Below are 26,817 nucleotides of genomic sequence, written 5' to 3' on the forward strand. Positions count from 1 at the left end.
AAATATCGTGTTTTCCCTATTTACCACGTTTTTTAGTTTGAAATCGCTAGATAAATGTATTTCTTCGATAATCGCATTTCGGGAATCGTAAACCTCATAAAAAGTCCTAATTCGACCCTGCGCAGTTTATGCAATGAAAATATACTACAGTGTTGATGAACATGTTTGCTTATAAACAAATTTTCAATTGTGAATAAAATATACAAAAAAAACAGTTACAAATGAATATTCAATCACTGTCACATTGTGTCAGGTCTTACCTTTTTGAGTAGAATCAGATGTATTTACTTGCTTCAGTTGCCCTGTGTGCTGGCAAAGAAAAATATATTACATACCTTTGTATTGCCACACAGAGTGCCTTCTCCTGCAATTGTCGTAAAACAAGATGAACCGTCTTGATTAGAGCACCACAGAACATTGCATATTGATTCAAAATTACCACTGTACAGTCCCTATAACAATAAATCATTTTAATCATTAAATGGTAAATAGAGGTTTTGGTTTCAGGAACTGAATAATATGATTATATCAGATGTTTTCGTTAACATTAGTTGAAAATAATATCGTAGGTTGTCTCATTGATTAAGAACTATTTCTGGCTCTTCAAAATGTTCCACCCAAAAAAATTTCGAAAAAAAAGCGTTACGAGTACTTTTCTCTCTGTACTTAACGTTGTGGTACATGTAAAGAAAAACGATGAGACATTCCGAATTATTAAAAATACATAAGAACATTTTTTACGATTTCTTTTCCTTTGTGTTTTCTAAATTCGTCGTTTCACATTCAGACTCTAATGCATTTTGGGTAATATTTTCAAATGCGTATACAAAAATGTTGTTATTGGTTATAATCCCTCCAAACAATGAAAATGACATTACATAGTTTCGGTACAAACAATGCAATTACCCATGTGATGAGCAGGAAGCATATTTATTTCTACACTTTAATTGAACATGTTACATTTGCTTACCCTGCACATGTTAGATCCATTTCCATAAATATGAGCACATTGGGCATCTGCGTCATACACTTGTCCGGCTAATGACTGGTCATACGGTACCAATGCAGTTGGATCAAAATTGGATCCTAGTGTTTTCATACAATTATTGCTTTCTCCTGACCTGAATTGTCAAACATTACATAAATGATAAAGAAAAATGTGTATACTTGGTTTTTTCAAATAATTGTACTTGTCATCTTAATTATTTATACTTTAAGCAAGTTATCCTTATACGTAACTTATTTTAAAATTTCGATGATATTTGAGAAAGTACAATTTTTGTCCAGCACAGCGAATCATATAATTCTCCAAAAGTAATCATATCGGAGAACCTTAACAAAAGTAAAAAAAATCATCCTGTTCCTAATGTTGTTAGACTGTATACTTAAGTTTTGAACGGAACCGGCTATTTGTTTAGGCCTCATGTTGAAAAACCTTCTCCACCATTATCCAATCTGAATTAATGATCTTTGAACTTTGGTCCTCCAGGATCTACAACTTGGTAGTGTTTATGCCTTTCAAACTTTTTACATCTGAACTTTGTTTTGTGTGGACGTAGCGCGCGTCTGGTGTATAAAAAAGTTTTTAACATGTTACCTTTGGATTGCTATTATTCGTTTGTTTCCCTGTCCTATATTTTCTCTCATTTATCTGTTTATTTATTGTAACCCTGTCGTGTAGTGTTAAGCGGGAGGTTTTGCATGCCACAAAACCAGTTTCAACCCACCATTTTTTCATAAAATGCCCTGTACCAAGTCAGTAATATGGCCATTGTTATATTATAGATCGTTTCTGTGTGTGTTACGTTTCGGTGTTGTGTCTCTGTTGTGTCGTAGTTCTCTTATATTTGATACGTTTCCCTCAAGTTCAGTTTAACCCGGATTTGTGTGTTTTTCTATCGATTTATGAACAGGCCTATACTACTGTTGCCTATATCGTTCAAATGATAAGCAGAAATAAATTGTTTAAAAAACCCATCGAACTAATCTAGTCGCTCTAAGAAGTTACCTCGACACAAATTGGGATTGGCTAGTGACTAGATAATCCTGCAGACAAGTAATCAATATTCTGCGTCAGAAAAGGTCCTAATTCTTAATCATCAATTTTAGTGGCAGCAAAATGTGTTTGTCACATATTGATACAGATTCACACCAGCAAAATTAGTTCTGATTTATTATATAATTACTTAATACCCATTACTCCTCATTTTCAACTTAGAGCATGTTCGAAACAATTGACCAACTCGCCCTATCCTTTTTATCTCTTTACGGTTTGATACTCACAGTTCAAGTGCATTTATCTTTGACGTAAAATAATTAGTAGAGCACGTAGAAAATATCCATGGGTGCGTTGCTGTGGTGTCTTGTTGTGGACTACTTGATGAAGCCATTATATAGGCTCCGTTGACATCGCACGAGTTTTCATACCCGTCATGTTGGGCGCTTAGACTGCAATGAAAATAAAGATTATTAGTTGTTTTTAATTTTGTATCTTATAAGTTGAGACCAATAATGTATTGTTTACTGTTGATTCTGACTTGACGTTTAAAATACTCTTTCCATTCAATGCTTTAAAATAGACATTTTGTCGCAACAAAAAACGTCATAAACTATTCATGATGGAGTTACATAGTTTAAATGTGTGTACACTATGACAAAATACAAAATTTACAATCTTGTTTTATTTGTCAGTCATTTACATATCAAAAGTAATTATAGTACGTGTATAAAATACAATTCAACCTTACGTATGATCAACAATCATAATAATTTTCAGTTGACATGTTGATAATTCAAAACTTTTCCAGCTTTGCTAAATGTGGAGCAGCAATGTTAAGATAATTTGAATAATTTATTAGCATTTAAATTACCTGTGTCCTAGTTCATGTGCTGCGACAGTAATAATAATAAAATTAAATTCATCCTCAACGATGGATTGACTTTGAACACTGCAAATTGCACCAGTAAAGGCCAGTCCTAAAATAGACAGTATTATTGGATGATTTTTGGCACAAGTCATAACTTCTATTTGAAGACCTTGAGTTTTTTACGAATCATGATACATTGCTAGTAGCTAATCTCGATCTGATAATACCTTTAGGATATAGCAAAATGTGTAACTCTATTAAAATTGTGTAACCTTGTCAGATGTGGAGTGGTAATATTAAGATAAGTTAACTAATGCTTATATTTTGATTATACATTTAAAGGAACGCACCTATAATGCATTTATATAATATGTTCTGTCTGTAAAATCGTCATAGTTTACAATTTGTTCACCAGACTACAAAAAAGCTCACCAGTAACGTTCGAAACCAGAAAGTTAAAAGGACCGAATAAAGTATGAAGTGAAAGATAAGACGTGACAACCATCCCTTAATTGTTTTTTTTATCTAATCCATTTTTCTGTATTGTTCCTTTTTTCCTTTTCATTTTAATCGAAGTAAGCTTTTGATTCGAAATTTGATACCAGTTTCTGTAAACAAGTAATATATAGATATAAGGTGTAATACGGAGAATCTGTCTATATAGTTCCGTTACTATAGAATACTGTTTATCCCTTATAATGATATAATACTCACTGTAGATCTGTTATCCATGTTTTACATGAGAAAATGCCTGTACCAAGTCAGGAATATTACAATTGGTATCCGTTCGTTTGTTTTGTTTGAGTCATTTCTTTTACCATTTAATAAAAGGACTATTCGTTTTGACTTTTCCTTGGAGGTCAGTATTTTTTCTGTTTTACTTTTTCATATACTGTTTCTAAAAATAATGGTACGTATAATTATCGCGTATAATTATCGGTGTTACAATGTTGCACTGTGTCTTTTACTTTTACATGTAAAACCTCAATGAAATGTGCAAGAACGTCGGCCAAGTTAAACTCATCTGACATTATGTGTAATCCTAAAATACAGCAGTCTATAAATAAAGGCAACAGTAGTATACGCCTGTTCGAAATTCATACATCGATTGATTGAAAACATATCCGGGTTACAAACTAAAACTGAGGGAAACACATCAAATATAAGAGGAGAACTACGACACAACAGAAACACAACATTTAAATATAACAAACACAGAAACGAACTATAATATAACAATGGCCATGTTCCTCACTGGGTATATGACATTTTAAGAAAAAAATGGTAGGTTGAACCTGGTATTATGGCATGCCAAACAACCCGCTTGTATGGCAATGTTAAATATAACATACAAATGACAACTTTACATGACAGGACTATAACTATACATACCAGCATTTCCGTTATTACCATTATATGATAAGTCATATCTACAATAGAAATTTGTATCTCTTTTAAACAAGTATATAACGTCCATTATCACTGAATTAGTATACATATTTGTTTAGGGGCCAGCTGAAGGACGCCTTCGGGTGCGGGAATTTCTTGCTTTGGTGACCTTCTGTTGTTGTCTGTTCTATGGTCGGGTTGTTGTCCCTTTGACAAATTCCCCATTTCAATTCTCAATTTTATTGATTTCATATACATTTATTACAGTATTGTTCCAGAAAATATGAATTGTGTATTAGCATACACACTATATTATACTTGTTAAAACCGATACCCTCTTAATTATGTAACGTGAGGATATCGCAATGTCACCTCATTTGACAGTTTTCACTTACTTTTGTTTTTATCTAACATACAAACATGCAATTTTGCGATATTTTTTTTATAATATAGGCGACATAATCACTTAAGGCGTCCAATTAATGAGGAACATCGCAAATATAAGTCTCACAAGTAAGAGGTTTCTCTAGCTATAAAACCAAGTTTAATTCACAATTTTCTACTTATTAGAACGCATGTACCAACTCATAAATATGACCATCATTTTCTTTTCCTTTGATATGGTTTAAATTGAGCGTTTGCTTTTGCAATTTGATAAAGAACTTTCCGCTATGAATTTCACTTGGGTTTTGGTATTGTATATTATTATTCTTTTTTATCAACTGAAAGAGTTAAAAGAATGAAGTTGTGTGATATAAATACCTGGAAAATAACATAGAATGGTCCCTTTCTGGTAATTGTGACGAATTTGCTTGAATCCATGCAGTGAATTTGTTCAAGGCTGCTAATGAATCAACTGTGTTGGGAGAAGTAGCTGTATTCTTAATACTCTCAGTCCATGGGGCGTCATTTGGAGTCTGTTAAAAGAAATGAATTTGATTATAATATTGGGTAATTGCATGAATATTGGGGAATATTATCCCGAGTAGAACTTTATAGTGCATGAGCTTGTGAATGTATAGCAATATAATATTTGAAAGTAAAATTGGTTTAAACTACGATTTTGTCGTTGATGCCGTCATGAATTTTGAACTGTTGGTTACTTTCTGTGGGAAATGTTAGAATTTATACAATTCAGTTGAACAAGAAACCGTTGAAAAACCCAGTGATTTTTGAATTCTTGTAAACCATACCTTTGCAATAACAATCCCAGCAAATAAGACTGATATTGTATAATCAGTTGTCTGGATATTCTTATACATAGCATCCATCTGAAATAATAATAATAATAATAATAATACATGTAATAATAATAATAATAATAATAATAATAATAATAATAATGATAATCATGTTTAATATTTTACACCTTACATGTATGTTAAAGGAGCATTGAATTTCCAAGCTCGTTCATCATTTCTTAACAGATAATTTAAGAAGCAATCAGTTGGCAGGTTTAAAAAAAAAAATTGTGTGAATCACTTACTATTTTATGCTATTCTAATGTTACTTTGTTACCAATAGCCAACTTAACAAACTAGATATCATTGAGATGGGAGCCATCTCTGTGGGCCCCGCTGTCAATAACGTGGGGTAAATAAGTTGTATGGATAATCTGATATGAAGCATTATTTGAAGTTATTACATAGTCTCACGTGTGATTTTAATCTAAGATTTTAAGTTAAAACTGATAAATATTCTCAACTTACTTTCATAGTATAATAATGATATGACTGCATGATGTGAACTCATTGTTGACTACTCTAAGGTGACTTCTGGATATATGGATTGATGTTTGAACACTATGTTTAAAGGTGCTGCCCAATTGATATTTGTCACATATTTTTAGAATTATGCCTTCAATATATTATGACCCACCAAGTAAAAAGTATGAAATATTAATGGTTCTCGATAGGTAGAGTTGACACAATTTGTTAAGAACAACGAACGGATGGACAGACCGACGGACTGACCTTTGACCTAGGATGCATACATTATAACACATTCTCTGGTGTTGGTTAATATATATGTTGAGTTGAAAATGTTTGTCAGGTATAAAGTATGAAATAATAACAGCTGTCCTCTCAAAATATAGTGTGGATCAAATGTGTTAGCGATGGACAGACCAACAGACAGACAGACCTTTGACCTAGGAAGTGGTACATACATCATGACACACCCTCTGGTGTTGGTTAAAATGGATGTCAAGTATAATATTTGAAATCATAACGGTTCTCAAGATATAGAACAGACACAATATTCACAACAGGACACGGGGTTGTCAACTGAAACCAAAGTTTTTTTGACGTTGACCTTTGACCTAGGAAGTTGTACATACATCATGACACGCCCACTGGTGGTGGTTAAAATGGATGTCAAGTATAAACTTTGAAATCAAAACGGCTATCTAGATATGGAGCGGACACGATCTTCACCACAGGACACGGGGGTGTCAACTGAAATCAAAGTTCTTGACCTTGACCTTTGACCTAGGAAGTTGTACATACATCATGACACACCCTCTGGTGTTGGTTAAAATGGATGTCAAGTATAAACTTTAAAATCATAATGGTTCTCAAGATATAGAGCGGACACGATCTTCACCACAGGATACAGGGTTGTCAACTGTAACCAAAGTTTTTATACCTTGACCTTTGACCTAGGAAGTTGTACATACATCATGACACGCCCTCTGGCGGTGGTTAATATACATGTAAAGTATAAAGTATGAAATGAGACGGATGGACGGACAGACTGATCACTATAGGGCAACCCGCCTTAGCGGCGGGCCCTAATTAATTATTCCGATCTTTAATAAATCATACATTGATCTTCAATGGTATATAAATATTCAAATGGGTTCTGCAAGATATGTTTTACACTGAAGGAAGACACATTTCTGCCTAAGTAAGAAATACTTGATACTCCTAATTTGCAAAACACTCTTTTGAAAATCCGCCACCACCTATCGTCAGAGTTGTAGTGTCATGCATATGACTACAATATGCAGAATTATACGGGATTCAATAACTTCATAACTTTTTTTCTGTTATTAAAATTAAAGGTTTTTTGCAATTTGATTACGAAAAACATAGGATTTTTCAATATCCAATAGTATTTTACGGGTCCAATGTGATAATTATAGTCCCATTGGATATGTGTTGTCCCATGAGATCTCATTTTAAGACGAGAGATAAAATCGTGCTGTACAGCGATCTGTTTTTAATGTATACATACAAAACGAAAACGAAAATACTGTATTGATAAAAGTTTACTTACCCCATTTAAAACAAAGGCATAATATTGACGTACAGATGTAAGTGCTTCAGTCTCCTTTTCAGATGGTGTCGAGGCTTCGCTCTGACCCAACCAACTAAAACAAAATAAAAATGTTTAGTTGTTTTTAAACGCGCATATTATGTTAACTGTCCCTCTGGTATCTTTCGCTCCTCCTTTATCGTGCTTTATACTGATATTCAACTCTGTATTTCGTTTGTTTGTACTTTGCATTTTATTTGTCACAAGCTTATATAATAAAAAAAAATATTAATTGAACGAGTTTGACGAGGATGCTTTGGCTTTAATTTTATTTTGCCTTAAATGATGTTTTGTTGTATTTAACTTAGGCTATATACAAAAGTATGGAAAGTCACAAAAAAACAAAAAGTGTTCTGCCGATGTTAAAGACATTGTTGATGTTTAGCTTATTTCGTATTTTACCTTCATTTTGAAGGTGTATTTCTTTGTAGGAAACATTGGTTTCACCCTAGCTCTTAACTATATAAAGTTGTAACACATTACGCATATACAATGCGTTGTGCATACATGCACACATAAGAAAGGTTGTGGTGAAGCAAACCCGTCTAAGATAATTCAAAAATTACCCAAAAATTATAATTCTCATTTGCATTATTTTTTTCGTAATGTCATCTTAATGAATTCATTTGAAGCTTGATGACACGGTATGTGCAAGATCAATCAATACTATTACTTTTTTTTAAATAACAAATCATTTTCAAACTGTATGTTAATTAATCTTTTAAACTTCATACAATAAGAGGGCCAGTCTTAGCCCTGCGGAGACCCCCTTAATTTTAATATTTTATGTCAATTTTACTTACTAAACATATATAGCATAGTCACAAACAATTAAAAGTTCTATTTGGTTCGATCCTGTAGCTCTCTTCTGTCGATGGTGTTTTCTTACAGGTAGACTTTCTAAAGTATCACCTACAACAACGTGACATAACAATTTAATCCATGGACAACTAATTTACAGGTTGAATGCTGAGTATGTCAAATGCCCAGTGGGTGACTGTATAAATGTTCGTGAAGATGTGAAATAGTATAACTATCACTTAATTTAATGGTTACCGCTAGTATAGTTAATGGCATATATAATATAACATGTATATCAAATTGTGTTAATTTTAGAAGTCGGGTGTTGATAGTTGTTGTTGTCTGTGTACGCTATTTTTTTATTTCTGTATTTCTGTAATTGTTCACCTTTTTTATGTTTAATATCTGAATTAAAAAAAAAGGAAGCCACTGATTCCACGTGCTCTTCAATGAACTCTTTGTTTTACTGTATTGCAAGATATTAATTAATTTGAGTATATTTGTAGTGTGAACACCACTTCTCTGAACAAAATGCCTCCCATGTTTCTTAAAATACAATATATGTAGTCACTAGATACTTTGCCTTTCCTGCAAGTTCAACTTGTATTAAGCGAGAGTTTACTTACTATCTTAAGATAATAATATAAAGAACTAGAACACACCCGTGATATCGCGGGTCCGTGACTGAATTAAAGTATATACCTATGCGCAAGACTTATTTTTGTATTAGTATTGTCATCTGATAAAGTCAAGCCGATAATAAGATAGTTATCACAGCTTTCTCTGCTTTCAAATCTTTCTGTTTGAACCCGTCTAACTGGAACTTATCAATTATTGGTGATATTTATTATTTGAAAAACAAAAGGTCCTGGGATGGAGTATTTTTTTAATCAACAGCATTGTCCTATATTATAGTTATAAATAAAGTTGAATTATTTGATTCGCTATTTTACGTCATGCCCGCTAACAAATTGAAAACTGTACCTATATACGCCTTATTTTTAGTATTCGTATTGTTATCTTATAAAGTCTTACTGATTAAAATACTACAATAGGTGACAATTTGACAATTTAGTAGTGTCAACCCTGTGATTATGACCCGTGTATATAGCATATCCTGAATACACCGTTTGGTGGTGCGCCTTTCAAATGCGGAACGTGCAGATAAGGTAATAGGTAACAGATGAATATCCTATTGGTATCGGTATCGGACTCGACCCGGAACTTCTTTATTATTGGCAATATTAATTACGTAGAAAACAAAAGGGCCTGGAGTGGTGTAATTTTTAATCTACACCTTTGTACTATATTAGTTATATATAAAGTTGAATTCTTTGATTCGTCGTTTTTACGTGATGACGACTGACAAATTGGGTTTAGTATTATAAGATATTTACTCACCGGATTTCAATCCATCTCCGAACTCAGTTCGATTTCTTATCTCTTTGATTAACTCAAATCTGTTGCTGCCGGAATGTAACGACGACAATCTTTCTTTTGGAGATTGGAGGATAAAACTGTCACCACCAGAATTGAAAGTCCCAAACTATAATTGAAGGCAATAAATCCTCTTAAATGCGCACTTGATTGTTTTATTTATCAAATCATAATATATAGAATAGACAAGTTTAACCTGCGTCGTCGAAATAATGCGCAAATGTGCAGAATAAAGGCCATAAAAAATGGGTGTTGCTAAACGGCAGAAACGGAAAACGGAACGGAAACGGAATACTGCCCACATAGCAGTACATTTGGGTCCGGTTCATTTGTATTGACGTTTTTAATAAATGTATTAATGATCGAGTGTACAACGCATGCATCAAACAGTTGTCACTGGACGTGAAGGAAACAACATCAAATACAGCATCAATCACTTTAATTTAATTTAGAATAATTTCTTTAGATTTAGAGTTATCAAACACTTGATACAAATAAGAACATAAATAGCTTAATATCATTTAGCATTTTGTTCTCGCCCTTTTCTAAGTATCGATAACCATTCAGGATAGGTTAGTGAATTTAAAAAAAAAAACGGAAAATCAACTTAATTAAAATAATCTATGACGAATGCTAAATCATGTAACTTAATAAATTAAATGTACTATCGTTGTACGGGTAAACACGAATCTTACCCTACTTAGGTGCAAGGACTTATTTTATCAGATTGAATTGTTATATTTCCAAGTATCGTTTAACATCCGGGATAGGTCTACAAATTTAAAGAATGCGTAAAATAATGTTTTATTATAACACGATTTTTAAAAAAAATATTTGGACGAAAAACAGGACAGATGTGTGATCACGTGATGAAAGTAATTTTACACCTATACACTAGGAGATTCGAAGTTTAATGCTTCTTTTCAAGTTATCATACAACTTTATCACTGGTACATGTATCAAAGAGATAATCGTAACTGGAATTACGACTAACCCACTATGGCAACGGCAGATATAGGTAAAATCTTTACAGTATTTTTTCTCAAATGTAGCATGTTTTTGTCAATACATGTATTTACTCAGCTGCAAGGTTACGATTTAAATATGATGTAATGGTATAGAAAAACCATGCAGCTTAGTAACTATTGACAAAAACATGCTACATTTGAGAAAAAATACTGTAAAGATTTTACCTATATCTGCCGTCGCCATATTGGGATAGTCGTTATTCCAGTTACATGTACGAATATTACGGATTACAAATGTGTCGAGGTTTGTGATTGGATAACAACACAGATATGTCAGTGTATATTCAGGAAACTGCCGGGGTATATACGATGTGTTTATCCCCAATTGGAACCTCAAAAGCGTCATCATAACACCGGTTACTATGTGACGCAGTCAAAAGCTATCAGATTCTCAGAGGCTCACAGAGGGAAAATAATGACGTGCTTCAGTCAATAATACATTTTTGATACAAAAACACGTAGTTTACACTTTTAATACTTAAATTCAACATTAAAAGTGTTATTATAAATTATTACATACACGATTAAATTATGATCACAGCAAATTAGAAAATCTTTCACATATGCCGAACATATTAGGGTTTTCCACTTATATATGTGTTGTGAACAAAAACCTGCACTGGAAAATAACATTGAGTCAGGGGTAATCCGTAATATATGTGTAATTCAGGTCTCAAAAAGGGTATATACTGTGACATTCCCGGCTTAGGGCTTATATCCCCTTCGCCTTCGGCTCATGGGATATAAACTCTAAGCCGGGAATGTCACAGTATATACCCTGTCTGAGACCTGAATAACATATATTATCTCTTTAATACCAGTGTTTATGATACGCAGAGTAAAACATCGCTTTTCTTTACATCGAAATCATTGAATATTTACAAAATATGAACATATTCAAAAACTGTAAATTACTAGCTACTTATAATTAACTCATTTAAAAAATAGATTAAATGAATTAGGTACCCATATAACACCATAACCTTGGAACTATCTCATTATCATGCCCAGTGAAAAATGAAATCTTGACCGATCCACTTAATTGACAAATATTTAAAGAAAGAAGTTTAAGTCCTTATCAATATTTGTACAATGTATATAAAGAAAACGCATAGACAGCTATAAAAGGCCTCATAATGACAAATGTAAAACACTTCAAACGAGAAAACTAACGGCCTAATTTAAGTTAAAAAAAAATGAACGAAAAACAAATATGTTACACTTCAACAAACAACAAGCACTGAATTACAGGCTCTACGCCTCCGGGTGCGGGAATTTCTCGTTACATTGAAGACCTGTTGGTGACCTTCTGCTGTTGTGTTTTTATTTGGTCGGGTTGTTGTCTCTTTGACACATTCCCCATTTCCATTCTCAATTTTATCTTGACTTGAGACAGGTACATTATTTGGCGGGGTTAAACAATAAAGCGGGATCTCAACGCTAAGTTTCAAGTTGAAGTTCATTTTCAAGTTTGTTATTTTCAACTACAAGAAACCAAACCTTAAGCATGATACAGGACGAGCAAATAGGATCAGGAAATTGTAATTGAATATTTTCTTCAAAATAAAAGAAGTAAAATAATGCACCTATGCTAATATAGATCTTACCATACTTTCTGGATTCATTTTGTCTTGTTGAACTACAAACGATGCTCCGTTCGTTATATCTTGATAAAATATGGAGTCCTGCAATATAAATAAATTTAGAGATTAGCTACATTTTATGGTGACTTTGGTATCATTTTCCTTTAAAAAAAAAACTTAAAAAGTCTCTACAATCCATGATCGCAGTCATTTCAATCTTAAACGTTATGAAAAAGTCATCAATAACTTAAAATTAATCTCATTGAGAGTGTATGGGAAAAGTAAAATGGATAAGTCTTAAGTGACGCCTGATTTGCAACAAGCCATCCTCTTTAAAGTCGCCAAAGAACTAGTTCTGCATCTATTGACACCTAGAGTATTTAGTTATTGTTTTTATATTACAACTAGTTGTGTTTATTCCCTGAAAATATAGTAACACAGCTATATTTTTTGCAATGTAAATTTTATTATGGATTACTTTTTCCACAATCAGAGGTTCATAAAGGGATGAAAATAAGTTTGAAATTAGTTTAACAGTTCCAATAGATATTTATAAATGTTTTATTTCAAGACTTTGTAGCATAAAACAATATTTGATCAATGCATGCCTGCCAACTTTTCAGAATGTCCATGGGGGGTTTTACGTGCAAGATGGCTCCTCTAGTCATAAAAAAAAACTCAAGGGGGTTTTCAAATATATCTTAATGTTGTATGTTTTGCTTCCTCATACTTTTTAAAGCCTACAGCCATTGTTAAATGAACTGCTTTGTTTAAATTGTGGACAAAATTGCTATTTCAAAACTTCCATTTGGGAGCTTTCATTGGGGAAATCCCCCGCAAATAGGGACAGTTGGCAGGTGTGTCAATGTCAGAAAAATATTAACTTTTTTGTAATCGACACAAGACTGGGATTAAACCTTGTCTTTCCCAAGTTTAAAACAGAGTATATATTTCTGACATTGACCTTAAACGGTGTAATTATTTTATAGCTCATTGAAATACAAGCAAGAACTATGTAGTACATTTGTTAAAGCAGCATTTCTACCTTTTGTTCCTGTAGGTAGATGTCTGTTAGTATCCCTTGATTCAAGGAAAGAGTTGGAACATTAGTGTTGATGTCGTCATTTCTTTCTAAATGGAAATGAACTTGTGACCCTTCAACTTTTAGGTCAAGGTCATATGTCTGTGGATGAAAGCTGTCATCTGCTGATCTTCTTGTACGTTGACCTTTTGATATTTCCACGGGAATTTCTTCTATGAAAAAATTTAAAGATTTAATATAAAAAATGCATTTATAAATCTACTTTAAATATAAATATATATATATAATATATAACGTCTATGATGAGACCATTCTGCGATATTTGTTTCTCAAGCTTAATCTTTAGATGTCAAAGCCTGACTCCCGCTGAGTAAAATGTGGCAATTTACTTCTTTCAAGGCAGTTCTAACATCATTCAACTGCATTCAAGACGTCTTTCCTTAAAGTTGTCATGCCCAGAAATTGCCTCCGTTGAAATTTTGCAAATATCCCAAAGAGCAAATTATATTGATGATTAATATTGAACATTCGGTATATGGTCGTAGTGTTCAGAGCGAGACGTACATAAAGGTCATAAATTAATTTGTTGAATGAAATTAAATATGTTTATACTAACGGGTGCCGTAGGGGGTCCACCGGAATTTTTCGCTAGGATTTCTTGGCATGATTAGGTTTTTGTTTTAAAAAAAATGGTCCTGATAACAGCAATTAGTTGCCTTTCAGTTGAGAAAATACATGTATAGCAAATGTCGAAAGGCAAAGAAATATGTACATGAATCAGGATTTTGATGGTCTGTAGTTGTCGTTTGTTGATGTATTGCATAAGTGTATCTCGTTTCTCGTTTCTCGATTATATATATTAGATTAGATTATTGGTTTTCCCGTTTGAATGGTTTTACACTAGTATTTTGGGGGCCATTTATAGCTTGCTGTTTGGTGTGAGCCAAGGCTCAGTGTTGCAGACCGTACATTGACCTATAATGATTTACTTTTATAAGTTGTGACTTGGATGGAGAGTTGTCGCATTGGCACTCATACCACATCTTCCTATATCTATGAATATGCATAAGGCAGCTTTCATTTGATTTTAATGGGAGTATGTGGATTGGGATGGTGAGAGGACCAGAATGATATTTGAAAATAGGCAGGACAGCAGTTTTAATTAAAAAAAACACCAGGATAAGCAACCTTGCCCCAAAAAAGGCAATTGTACAATATATGTAAATTGAAAATAAAATTTTGGATAAACTGAATAAAAAAGACGGGACCGAACAAAATGAAAAAATAAAAATGAAGTACAAATATTACAACTAAAAAAAGGCAGAACAACATTTTTCATTCTAGCCTCATTTTCCTCCCCCTTAAACTAATGCAAACATACTTTTATAAGGCAAAAGGGTATATATCGTCGCAAAAGTCTAAATTGTTCGTCTTACAATACTTTCAATAACAAAATTGTGTCAAATATTATAAATGTCACGGAGCTGTTCTAAGGCACTGGCTTTTAAGACTGTGTTCAGATATATACAAATTTATTATTAACAGGTCAAAAATATACAGTTCAATTAATTTACATTGTTAAGACAGAGACACGTCCATTCTCTTTCACTAACTCTCTCCAATCCTCTCGCATCTCAACATTTACCAAGTTTTATTCACGTCAAGGCCTTGACTTCTTTCATCACTTTCTCACACATAAAATCGTCATACCGCTCAAGACCACACAACTAAAGGGACAGAATATAAACAAACAGAGACATAAATTATATCGCTTCTAATTGGAAATGATTGCAGTTACAACACAGCTGCATCATACATTAAATTTAACGGTCAATCAGACAGTCTGCTAAAGTTCATGAAAACAATAAAACTACAAATACTTAATACACATGACCATAGGAAATTAAAATGGGCAATTAAATACAGATCTGAGATAAGAATTAAATATGCAAAGTTTCACCCTATGACATACCTCCCCAATTAACTGTGGCGTCCCGACACACAAACACACTCTTATTCATACATGGTATAAGTATATATATACACAATATTATTATAATTTTTTTTTTTAACTATTATTTTTTTTTTAACATATTTAAACAAAGTCAACGTCTCTAAATACATTGTTCTCAATATATGAAAGTCATTTATAATGGCAAAATCTTTAATTGGGTCTGTCAAAATAATGTTCTCTAATCTCTTAGACTCATTTCGCGATCGAATTATATCTAAAATTTTCACCATTTTATTGTCGGATCAATGTTCCGACCAATATCTCCTTCATCTGTAATGGGCCTGTCATCAGGATCAACAAATTGTTCGATACGATTAACATGTACCTGTACAGTTTGTAATAGGCGGACATATCACTGCGTCTACTGGTAGTACGGGATCACGGCAAATTATTACGAAAAACGGAGTCTCTTAGAATTTGCATACTTTCGTGAAATAAAGTTCTGTAAGCGAACAAAACAAAAGGAATAAAGGTATCTCAATCACGCTGGTGTCCACTAACATCCATTGATAACATTGCAGTTAATGTTCTGTTAAACGTTCCAATACTAGTAAGCCATCGGTTTCAGGCTGGTAGGCTGTTCTTTATAAGTTTACAAATTCCTTTCATAATGCTTGATCGAAAGTTTTTAATTGTCTTGGAGCCCAATGACGCCAAACAACTTTAATACGGTAAACATTTTCATAAACACAATAAAATTTCCTAAACCTACGTTGCATGAAAAAGTACACAGAACATCTAATCCTACAACACAAGGATACAAACAATTTCTAGCTACATAAACATAATACACAAAATCACACTTATTTTCCAAAACACTGACTGTTGATTCCATATCAACTAACATTTAAAACACTTTTCACATTTACTCATCATCTTCTGATTTTGGCGACACAAAAACTTCGGATTTGAATAACATGTAATACCACTTTACATTAGAACATCTGAAACAATCTTGGCGAGACAAGAATTTTCAGCACTAATTTTCACATCATTTAGAACAGACGTCGCAACAGACGAATTTCCAACATTTCTATTTCCACATTTGCTTTTCCATCATCTGAAATAACCTCCATTCAGAACAGACGTCGCGACAGACGAATTTCCGAATTTTGTAATTCCACAACAAGATTCATTTCCTTTTTCCCTTTACGATATCTGACATAAGCTTCATTCTGAACAGACGTCGCGACAGACGAATTTCCGAAATTCCTTATTCAGTAGTAAATTCCACATACTTCAGAACAGACGTTGCTATAGACGAATTTCTGAAAGTTCTATTTTCACATACATGTACATAGGATAATCCACATGCCATATATTTCTTCTGCCTTCCCTTTCGCTAAGGAAGCAGGCTAGCTTCAAGTTTATTGTTATTGTTGCAATCTCTTCCGATATACTTTTTCCTCCTTTAGGTAGCATTTTGAAGAGTAAAAAGTTAAGTCCAAAACGTTAAATTAAAATCCAAAATAAATAAATCAATAAATCCCGCCGCTGGCCACCATTATGTCACGGAGCTGTTTTAAGGCACTGGCTTTTAAGACTGTGTTCAGATATATACAAATTTATTATTAACAGGTCAAAAATATACAGTTCAATTAATTTACATTGTTAAGACAGAGACACGTCCATTCTCTTTCACTAACTCTCTCCAATCCTCTCGCATCTCAACATTTACCAAGTTTTATTCACGTCAAGGCCTTGACTTCTTTCATCACTTTCTCACACATAAAATCGTCATACCGCCCAAGACCACACAACTAAAGGGACAGAATATAAACAAACAGAGACATAAATTATATCGCTTCTAATTGGAAATGATTGCAGTTACAACACAGCTGCATCATACATTAAATTTAACGGTCAATCAGACAGTCTGCTAAAGTTCATGAAAACAATAAAACTACAAATACTTAATACACATGACCATAGGAAATTAAAATGGGCAATTAAATACAGATCTGAGATAAGAATTAAATATGCAAAGTTTCACCCTATGACATAATATCAAATGACATTAAAAGTATAATATTTTACAAAGTGTCTCGTTACATCCTTGTCCAACATGATACGAGATGTGTCCATACTGGGAATATACATTAACACTTTCAAGTTTAAAAGTATAGGTTAGATCATATCAACGTAGAAAATAAATAAATCCACTTTACACATCTCAGTTTACACAAAGGACGGACAAATTTCCCTTGGGAGTTTTTCATTTACAAGGTCAAAAGTTAAAAGTTGTCAAATTCTTCTATAAATCAATGATTGGGGAGTTTGTATTATATACTTAAATTAAAGTTTCTCAAATTTACATATGAAAATAAAATAGAATTTTCATTTATTGCTTTATATTTCTTACATTTTAAAACAAAATTGGAAATTTTAATCCGTATGCCAATTTTGCATCAAATGAATTAATTGATGAGAAAGACATAGAGAAAAAGGTACGATAAGGCCCGTTTTTTGCCCCCCCCCCCCTTTTCTCATTATCCAAATGTTAATTTGAAAAGCTACTTATCACGTTTAAATATTTCCGTAGGTTTGAAGTTTATTTGGATAAACTTTACAACCATCATTAACTTCAGAAAATGGATGAGCTGAGAAGGGGGGGGGGGGGGGGGGGTAGGGGGGTAAAGGGCATCAAAAAAATCCTTGGTCACGTTGGTGCATGCAATTTAAAACTAAAAAATCGTTCTACGGAACAACTGCAATGGGACTAATAATTACACTATTTGAATAATAACAGAAAGTGCACCCCGCACATCACCAGTTGCTAAAACTAGTGGCTTTGAAGTTCATCTAAACAAATTTCAGACATCAGGGAATTTTTTTAACATAATAAATAGCTTTCCAAAAACAGAATTTGAAAAATGAGACTATAGGGGGATCAAAAACGTGCCTTTTCGTACTTTGTACTTTAATAGGAAAATGTGCCAGTTCAAATATAAGAAAAGTCATGAAAGAATCATCCCAACCAAATGTTCATTTGACAATTCTCACAAACGAAGACATGAACCTGTCATTCTAATGCAACAACGTTTGTAACGTTCATTTTGATTGGATAACGTCACTTATTTACATGGCATCAATTGACAATTCTCACAAACGAAGACATGAACCTGTCATTTTTGTTTCTACTGTTAGTTTAGTTATTTACGACAGTATATCAGAAAGCTTGTTATTTTGAAACAGACAAATGAACATCATTTAGAAAGGCCTGTTTGTCATATTATACCTTTATGAGACATAGGAATATATACAAATTTACAAGATTCCAAAACTAAGTCCAATAAAGGCATACTCATTACATACATGTACATGTACAATATACTAAACCTGTTACGTTGAATTTAAGACTTATAAATCAAATCTATTGGAAAAGTTTAAATGACGTTTTTCAGAACTTAAATCGTGTACATTACTTTCAAAAAATATTTGACACAAGAGACACTTTATTGTAATATTTGCTTTTGAAATTAAGAATCTTTCATTTATAACTGTGTACTCTACATTGTCATGGGAAGCCCTTCTGAGAAAACATGATATATTTAGAATCCATAGTGAAACTCTTCCGTTTGAGACTAAATAGTATGAATCAATATATGCACCCGGAACAAAAATTGGAAATCAATAGTTTTTCATATTAAGGAGGTTTTTCATATTAACTGTTTTTTGCATATTCTTGTGAATGCAATTTCACGTTTAATATAAGTCAAGCTTGCAGTTACGTATCTTATATAAATAAGAAGTTGGGATATGAGTGCCAATGAGACAACTCTCCATGCAAGTTACAATGTATAGATAGTGAACATTTATAGGTCAAAGAACGGCCTGCAACACGAAGTATTGACTCGCACTGAACACCAATCTATTAAGGGTCCCACAATTATTATAGTGTCAACTACAATTGGCAACTACACATTACTTAAAATATATTACTTCTTATAAATATTAATATTAATCATGATTAATACCACACATTATTGTATTTATAACTACGGCCGACAACCAATTAGTGAATCATTACTTTAAAAACATTTGGAACCACTTAGATCATTGTTCTATATGTGTTCAAAATAATTAAGGATGTCTGCTGGTCATGTTTTTGAATTCTTGTCATATTTTCGATTTTCTCAGGTTTTATCCATCCAAATGTATTAAAAAAATTTTACACGACACCCCACTTTTGTCTTCATAAATCTGTTCAATAGATCATTTAAGATTTAGTGATCCGGCGGCATGAAATCCTTGTTATTTTTTCTTGGTTTAAAGGGTAAAAAACAATTCCAATGTTAACAAATAGTAAAGTCTGAAGAAAACCCTTTTCCAGCCATTTTCTAAATGTCTCGTATTTTGAAAACTACACACGAGACTAATGATTTTATTACTTTATTTTGTTTAAATATCAAAGTCGTTTTCATTTTAAGCAACCACATGAAATCCTTGTTATTTTAAATTAGAGCAGCAGACATCCTTAATAAGCATTTTACAGACTCCTACCTCTGTACTCGACGTTGTCGTGTGATGACCATCGCAGAAAACATGAAATATTTGGAATCAATAACACATAAACAAATGAGAAAAACTTCATTTCGATTTATCGAGCTATTGTTATTATCATGTACAGATCAATATAAATCCACCCTGAATAAAAATAGGAAAAGATATAAATTGATCTTAAATTCTTCAAAGCTGTTGTCTTCCTTGTGGCTTCGTTAAAAGTAATTCCATTTATAACTTTTATGTTTAAATACCCTATCCATACACTCGCACGTAGTATAATATCAAATTCTAACAGTCATAATTTAAAAAAAATCTAGATCTATTGTTACGAAACGGTTAAATCGTGATTCGGGTGAATGACTCAACCAGGTACAGTTTCTGCTATTACGGAAAAAGATCGAAAAACGTGACCACCAGACTAAGACATGTATACAATAATTTAAATAATTGCTTTGATTCTAGATTATGACCTTTGACGCTTTTGTAAATAAAAGATGAATGGAATTTAAAGAACTAGCAAATATTATAAAACAAATAGTGTTTAAGTGGCAGTCTTTGTAAGAATCAGGCAATTTAGGTAAAAATTAAAACATGATTAGAAAAAACCCACCGAGCTAATCATGCTATTCAATACTAACCATCATCCTGAGTTAAAAAGTATTAGTCTTTCATTTGTGTGTGTCTGGTAATATCAAATATCTTGGTTAGAAAATTGGTTAGAATGATAGCAAATTACAGAGTTATCTCCCCTTATTCGTTAATTTCTAGTGCATTTCAACCAAATTGTATCTTCTATTACCAGAACAGAAAATGGAAATGAATGTTATTTTTGTGCATAACTACATATTATGAACTGAAATCAATGTCAAATAGGGTGGGATTTTTTTTGTCATGTTTTCACCACTGCCTGATTCTTAGGCAGACTGGCACTTAATATTTTGGCACATTTAAATTTCTTTTAATATATCTAAAAACAATATACAAAGAATTGGCACACTAATTGATTGAAGATATTTTCTGTTCAGAATTATAGAGTTATATAATAATTTCAAATGTGCAAATGAACACATAGAGTACACATCATAGAAACTCCTTCACTGATAATTTCAACCGGTATATAAATGATCTATTATTTAAAAGAAGTATAATAAGGAAGAATTTCACTTGTAACATATGAAATTCTCACAAAACTAACTGTCATAGTTACAGAGAAAAAATATATAATCGATCAATCTTCCATTATACATACATGTACAGTATATTAGTATATCTATGTTCAATAGATATTATAGGATGATGTGGTGTGAGTGCCAATAAGACAACTCTCCATCCAAATAACAATTTATAAAAGTAAACCATTATAGGTCAATGTACGGCCTTCAACACGGAGCCTTGCATCACACCGAACAACAAGCTTTAAAGGACCCCAAAATTACTAGTGTAAAACCATTCAAACGGGAAAACCAACGGTCCAATCTATATAAAAAACAAAAAACGAGAAACACGTATAAATTACATAAACAAACAACAACTACTGTACATCAGATTCCTGAATAAGGACAGGTGCAAACATTTGCAGCGGGATTAAACGTTTCAATGGTACCAAACCTTCTCCCTTTTTCTGAAACAATAGCATACAATCACAACATAGACATAGAAAAACACACGATAAAATATCAATTAAAAAACATGAATAAACACACTAACATGTATCTTATTGAGTATTTGACCGTTTGCGTAAGATCTGGAACGTATGCGTACTTTTCCGAATACACATACGGTCGGACTGAACGCGTACGGTCTGCCTACTTTATTGACCCCCATCCTCGAAGGCATATATTATATCAATACATTATCCTACATTTGTACCTTCTAATGAAATTATTGCAACAACAACAACAAAAAACACAAGGTGCAATTTTTATTTTAATACAAGTCCTTATAAAAATTATGCGTTATTATGCAAATACGTATTACTAAGTCATAAACAATTCAAATTTTATTTTTCGAAAAACTGATATTAAAACCAAGGCACAGAAAACGACATGCTACATATATACATATATCAGGGACGTTGCAGGCGGGCGCCCCTCCCTGTAAAATTTGCAAAGCATGTGTTGTTCTCAACTTAATAAAGAATATTTCGATAACATTACCACCAAAAATAATCGACTCGCTCCGCTCGCTTAAAACGTAATTATGCGCTCCCTTTCTAACCTTAAAATCCTGGAATCGCCCTTGCAGATATATATATACATGTAATACATATAGTAGTTCAAATTATCATAAAGTGCTCAAAGGCTCATTAAGTTGTTTATGCTGAGGAAGGGGTCTCAACAAAAAAAGTAAAAATAGTCAAGGTCTGAGAATTGTATTGACTTTAAGTTTTCATATTGTTTCAAGCGATTTATATGTTATAAACTAAACCTGCTGGACTTTGGCATACTTTTCTTGAAAGAAATACACGTGTAACTTCATTGACGAGTGATGACACACATATAACTCGCACTCCGAGCTTGCACTTCATCTACATGTATACACGTTGATATCATATTGTTATCATTAGAAGCTCATCAGAAATCATTATTATTTTCAAAAAACACGCATTGTATTTTAAAAAGAGGCAGACTTGATCAGACTTACATTTAGACAGAAGAAAAATAAAAACACGCATTGTATTTTAAAAAGAGGCAGACTTGATCAGACTTACATATTGACATAAGAAAAATAAAAACACGCATTGTATTTTAAAAAGAGGCAGACTTGATCAGACTTACATTTAGACATAAGAAAAACAAAAACACGCATTGTATTTTAAAAAGAGGCAGACTTACATTTAACATAAGAAAAAGAAAAACACGCATTGTATTTTAAAAGTGACAGACTTACATTTAGACATAAGAAAAATAAAAACTCGCATTGTATTCTAAAAAGAAACAGACTTACATTTAGACATAAGAAAAATAAAAACACGCATTGTAAAAAGAGGCAGACTTACATTTAGACATAAGAAAAATAAAAACACACATTGTATTTTAAAAAGAGACAGACTTACATTTAGACATAAGAAAAATAAAAACACGAATTGTATTTTAAGAAGAGACAGACTAACATTTAGACATAAAAAGAATAAAAATACGCATTGTATTTTAAAAAGAGGCAGACTTGCTCAGACTTACATTTAGACATAAGAAAAATAAAAACACGCATTGCATTTAAAAAATAGGCAGACTTACATTTAAACAGTAGAAAAATAAATGTATTCGTAAACCAATACCCAAAAGTGAATTTTCATCCAGAAAATTTATAAATTTTAGCTGCATATTGAAACAGCGCCATGGGTTTATCATGGATGCATGTACATGTAGTATTTATATATATCATAGTGTCAGTAATAGAAACAGCTAACACAAACAAACATGGCCCGTAATGTTGTCAAGCCAGGAGCACCGATTATAGGGAAAACGGTACTATTTGTAATTCTGCCATAGGCGACAATGCTAACATTTTCTAAATTTTATACCAGTTTTTAAAATAAAAACCTGGACAAAACAGTTATGTGTGGTGTTAGTACTTTACTACTGTATTCTTAAAATTGAAGCCAAATAGTATCATGACCAATTTTCCAACGGAGCTTGTTTAGTTATATCCATGCCCACCGTCATTTTGCACCAAATTTATGAAATTTTGGAAGCCTTTTCGAATAATTCTCAAGAAAATATTTCAAAAGGTTTTAAAATTTATATTGTTAATTTACACACTGCAGTTATTCACAGATAAATAAAAAATATATTGTACCCTTACATCTAATCACAGCGCTCCTAAGTTGACTTCCTTCACCTGTCTTTGGGTACACAAAAGGCCAACCTAATGCCGGGAAAATGTAACACTACCGTTTTCCCTATAATGTATCTCCATGATCTCGTTTATCAGGATTATTAATTACTTTTTATATATCTTTTTACACAGAATTGTTATATAACTTTTATAACTGACAGCCTTTTTAAATGAATATAATGTTTCGTTGAGTGGTATGAAACTACCCGGCTTTTGTACAAAAAGGAGGATATTTAATTTCATTTTAAAGGGAGATTCACTGATTTTTATATTGTGTAAATTTGTCTATTTAAAGCTGAACATTTGATTGAATAAAATAACATCTAAAAGTTTATTTTAACGAATATTTTACATTACCTCCCTTTGTATAGTTTCTATACTAGTATTCCTTAAATTATTATCGAATTAACAAAATATTACAAATAAAATTAAAAAAATTATCATCAAAATTAATGTTTCACTGTTTTAAATTGTAAAAAGTAAAAGTAATTGACAAATAAACATTTAATTTGGAAGTATATGTTATTTATCGGACCGTTGTATTATGTAATTTATTATGCATACGAATAGTCATTGAAAACATAATTTAATAATGTGCCTGTACCAAGTCAGGAATTTATTTATCTTTTCGTCCCTCATCAAGCAATATGCTTGATTAATAATATTAATATCCGGATCCTTCCAGCAAAGAAAATACTATCAGAAAAAGCAACAAAAGCTATGTACAACGTTATTAAAAAAGGAAGGCAGTGTAATTTATCAATTGAATGCCAATTAGAGTTATTTGACAAACTGGTGAAACCAATTCTTCTATACGGATGTGAAGTATGGGGATTTGGAAAAAATGACATTATTGAACAAGTTCATCTTAAATTTTTAAAGCATTTACTACACCTCAAGAGATCTACCCCAAGCATGATTGTGTACGGTGAAACTGGACGATACCCATTGGAAATAAGCATTAAATGTCGAATGATAACATATTGGTGCAGGCTGCTTATAGATGAAAATAAGTTATCATCAATCTTATACAAGTTTGTATATTCCCGATATCACACACACAATGATGATATTTTATGGATAAAGAACATTAAAAATATATTGGACAATGCCGGATTTTCAAATTTATTTTATGTGCAAAATACAGACCTCACCAAATGGTTACCAAAAAGTATCAAACTAAGATTAATTGACCAGTTTAAACAAAGTTGGAATTCAGCTATCCAGAGCACATCAAAATGCATTACGTATAGGCTCTTTAAGGAACATTTTGAATTTGAGAATTATTTCAACATCATAAATGACCGAGATATATATACACTTTGTAAATTCCGAACATCGAATCATTCACTGCCAATAGAAAAGGGGAGATGGTATAACATTGACCAAAGCGATAGAAAATGTTCAATATGTACGAAAAGTGATATCGGAGACGAATACCACTATATTTTTGTTTGCCCGGCTTTACAAGATGAAAGAAGAAGATTCATCCCAAATGAACTAATACCAAGACATAACACTATTGCATTAAACAAACTGTTTAATTCAAAAAAACCAAAGACACTTAGAAATCTCTGCAATTTTATAAGATGTATTAATAGTAAGCTCACTCCTTCTTAACAACCATAATTTATATACCATACCTATATTTATAGGAAGTATTTCTTTATACAATTTTATATACCATACCTATACTTATAGGAAGTATTTCTTTATACAATTTTAACTATTACACTTGACTATCAAAATCTATATATATATTCTTTAATATGTTATCTCATCCGAAATTTTTGAATTTTATGCATTTTAAATGCATAATTTGTTTTATATGTATATTATTTTTCAACTTCTCTGTAACCTTTGTACTTGCATGGTTTTATGAGAATAAACTATCTATCTATCTAATAAATTAACATAGCTAATACATCATAAAACACACGTCACGTGCATTTACTCTTGCAAATAATATTAAAGGAGTCTTGGGTTAATAAAACCTTGAATCTTTGAATCTCGAAAAAATAACCAACCATTATATATATAGCTTTCAACACATACGCTCTTACATGTAGCAGTAATTTGCATTGTATACATGGGTCTGAGAGGGGAGATTCCTAATATCTTATTAAGTAAATGTTGTTGCTCATTATCATTTAAAAGTAACGGCTTTTTAATTATGGTTTAAAATTGACTTCATAACTGTATTCTGGGCATTGTTGTTTCTTCTTTAATCAGTATATTTAACTTATTTCTTTATTTTTTGCAGTTATTCTCTATATTGTAGTATCGAATTATTTCTATTCTATATATTTTTTTAACCATTTTTCTCTATTGCATATATATTTATTTATTTTTTACCATTTTCTCTATTCATGATTATTTACGCCCATTTTCTCTATTCGGTAAACCTGCCCACACCCTCATACATGTATCAATGAAGGGTCACGGTAGATACATTGTTGCTGAAGCTCGTAAAATATTTATCAAATACAAGGACTTTGGGCTCTTACCTTAAAAATATCAAGAGTTATCTCTCGTTTCATAGTGTTAACAGCAAACCTGTCATTAGATGAAAATAGTAGACTTTGTTAGATATAAGGAAAGTTGATACATGTATTTGATTTTTTTCCAATCTAAAATTGCAGAAAACACTGTGAAATATCAATATGGTAATTTTTGGTCTTTACGTTATCCGACCGCAGTATAAAACTCTTACGAAAGTAGATTTGTTTGGCTAAGCGGGATGTATAAATTCTCAGCCATGTTCGTTCATTTTGAGAACATTAAATCTGATTTCTCGTTGAAATAGCTGAGTCGGATTTAGGGGGGAACCGCCAGGGGTCCCGGGCCACCCCTTTTTGAGGAAAAATGTGGGTGCTTATATAGGCAATCAGTGAAGCGTGACTGGAGTGGGCCCCCTCTTAGGCAGTCAGTGTGAAAATTTCGGAATAGTGTCATACTCTCTGCACGTCAAGAACTCTTGTACTTCTTTTTGACG

General features: G+C 32.2%; 1 protein-coding gene across 1 annotated transcript; it reads right to left on the bottom strand.

Annotated features, from left to right (window-relative positions):
• Window positions 1-293: 293 nt before the first annotated feature.
• LOC134694291 (A disintegrin and metalloproteinase with thrombospondin motifs 6-like) lies at window positions 294-20,259 on the bottom strand. Its single transcript, XM_063555298.1, has 13 exons — window positions 19,983-20,259; window positions 13,469-13,677; window positions 12,448-12,525; window positions 9,777-9,921; window positions 8,378-8,486; window positions 7,536-7,629; window positions 5,450-5,527; window positions 5,019-5,173; window positions 4,260-4,297; window positions 2,871-2,976; window positions 2,284-2,448; window positions 971-1,121; window positions 294-452 (listed from the first exon to the last, which is right to left on the bottom strand). The coding sequence occupies exons 1-13, from the start codon at window positions 20,071-20,073 to the stop codon at window positions 294-296; spliced, it is 1,578 nt and encodes a 525-aa protein (XP_063411368.1). The 5' UTR covers window positions 20,074-20,259.
• Between the last annotated feature and the right edge of the window lie 6,558 nt (window positions 20,260-26,817).

This window comes from Mytilus trossulus, chromosome 13 (genome assembly GCF_036588685.1).
Source record: "Mytilus trossulus isolate FHL-02 chromosome 13, PNRI_Mtr1.1.1.hap1, whole genome shotgun sequence".
Lineage (NCBI taxonomy): Eukaryota > Metazoa > Mollusca > Bivalvia > Mytilida > Mytilidae > Mytilus > Mytilus trossulus.

Excerpts from the sequence above, each read along its gene's own strand:
- LOC134694291 (XM_063555298.1), bottom strand. The coding sequence starts at position 20,073 with ATGAAGTTTTTCTCATTTGTTTATGTGTTATTGATTCCAAATATTTCA. Across the intron at positions 9,922-12,447 it reads AAATGAATCCAGAAAGTATG|TTTGGGACTTTCAATTCTGG; the intron begins GTAAGATCTATA and ends CTTCAATTATAG. Across the intron at positions 453-970 it reads ATGGATCTAACATGTGCAGG|GGACTGTACAGTGGTAATTT; the intron begins GTAAGCAAATGT and ends TTATTGTTATAG.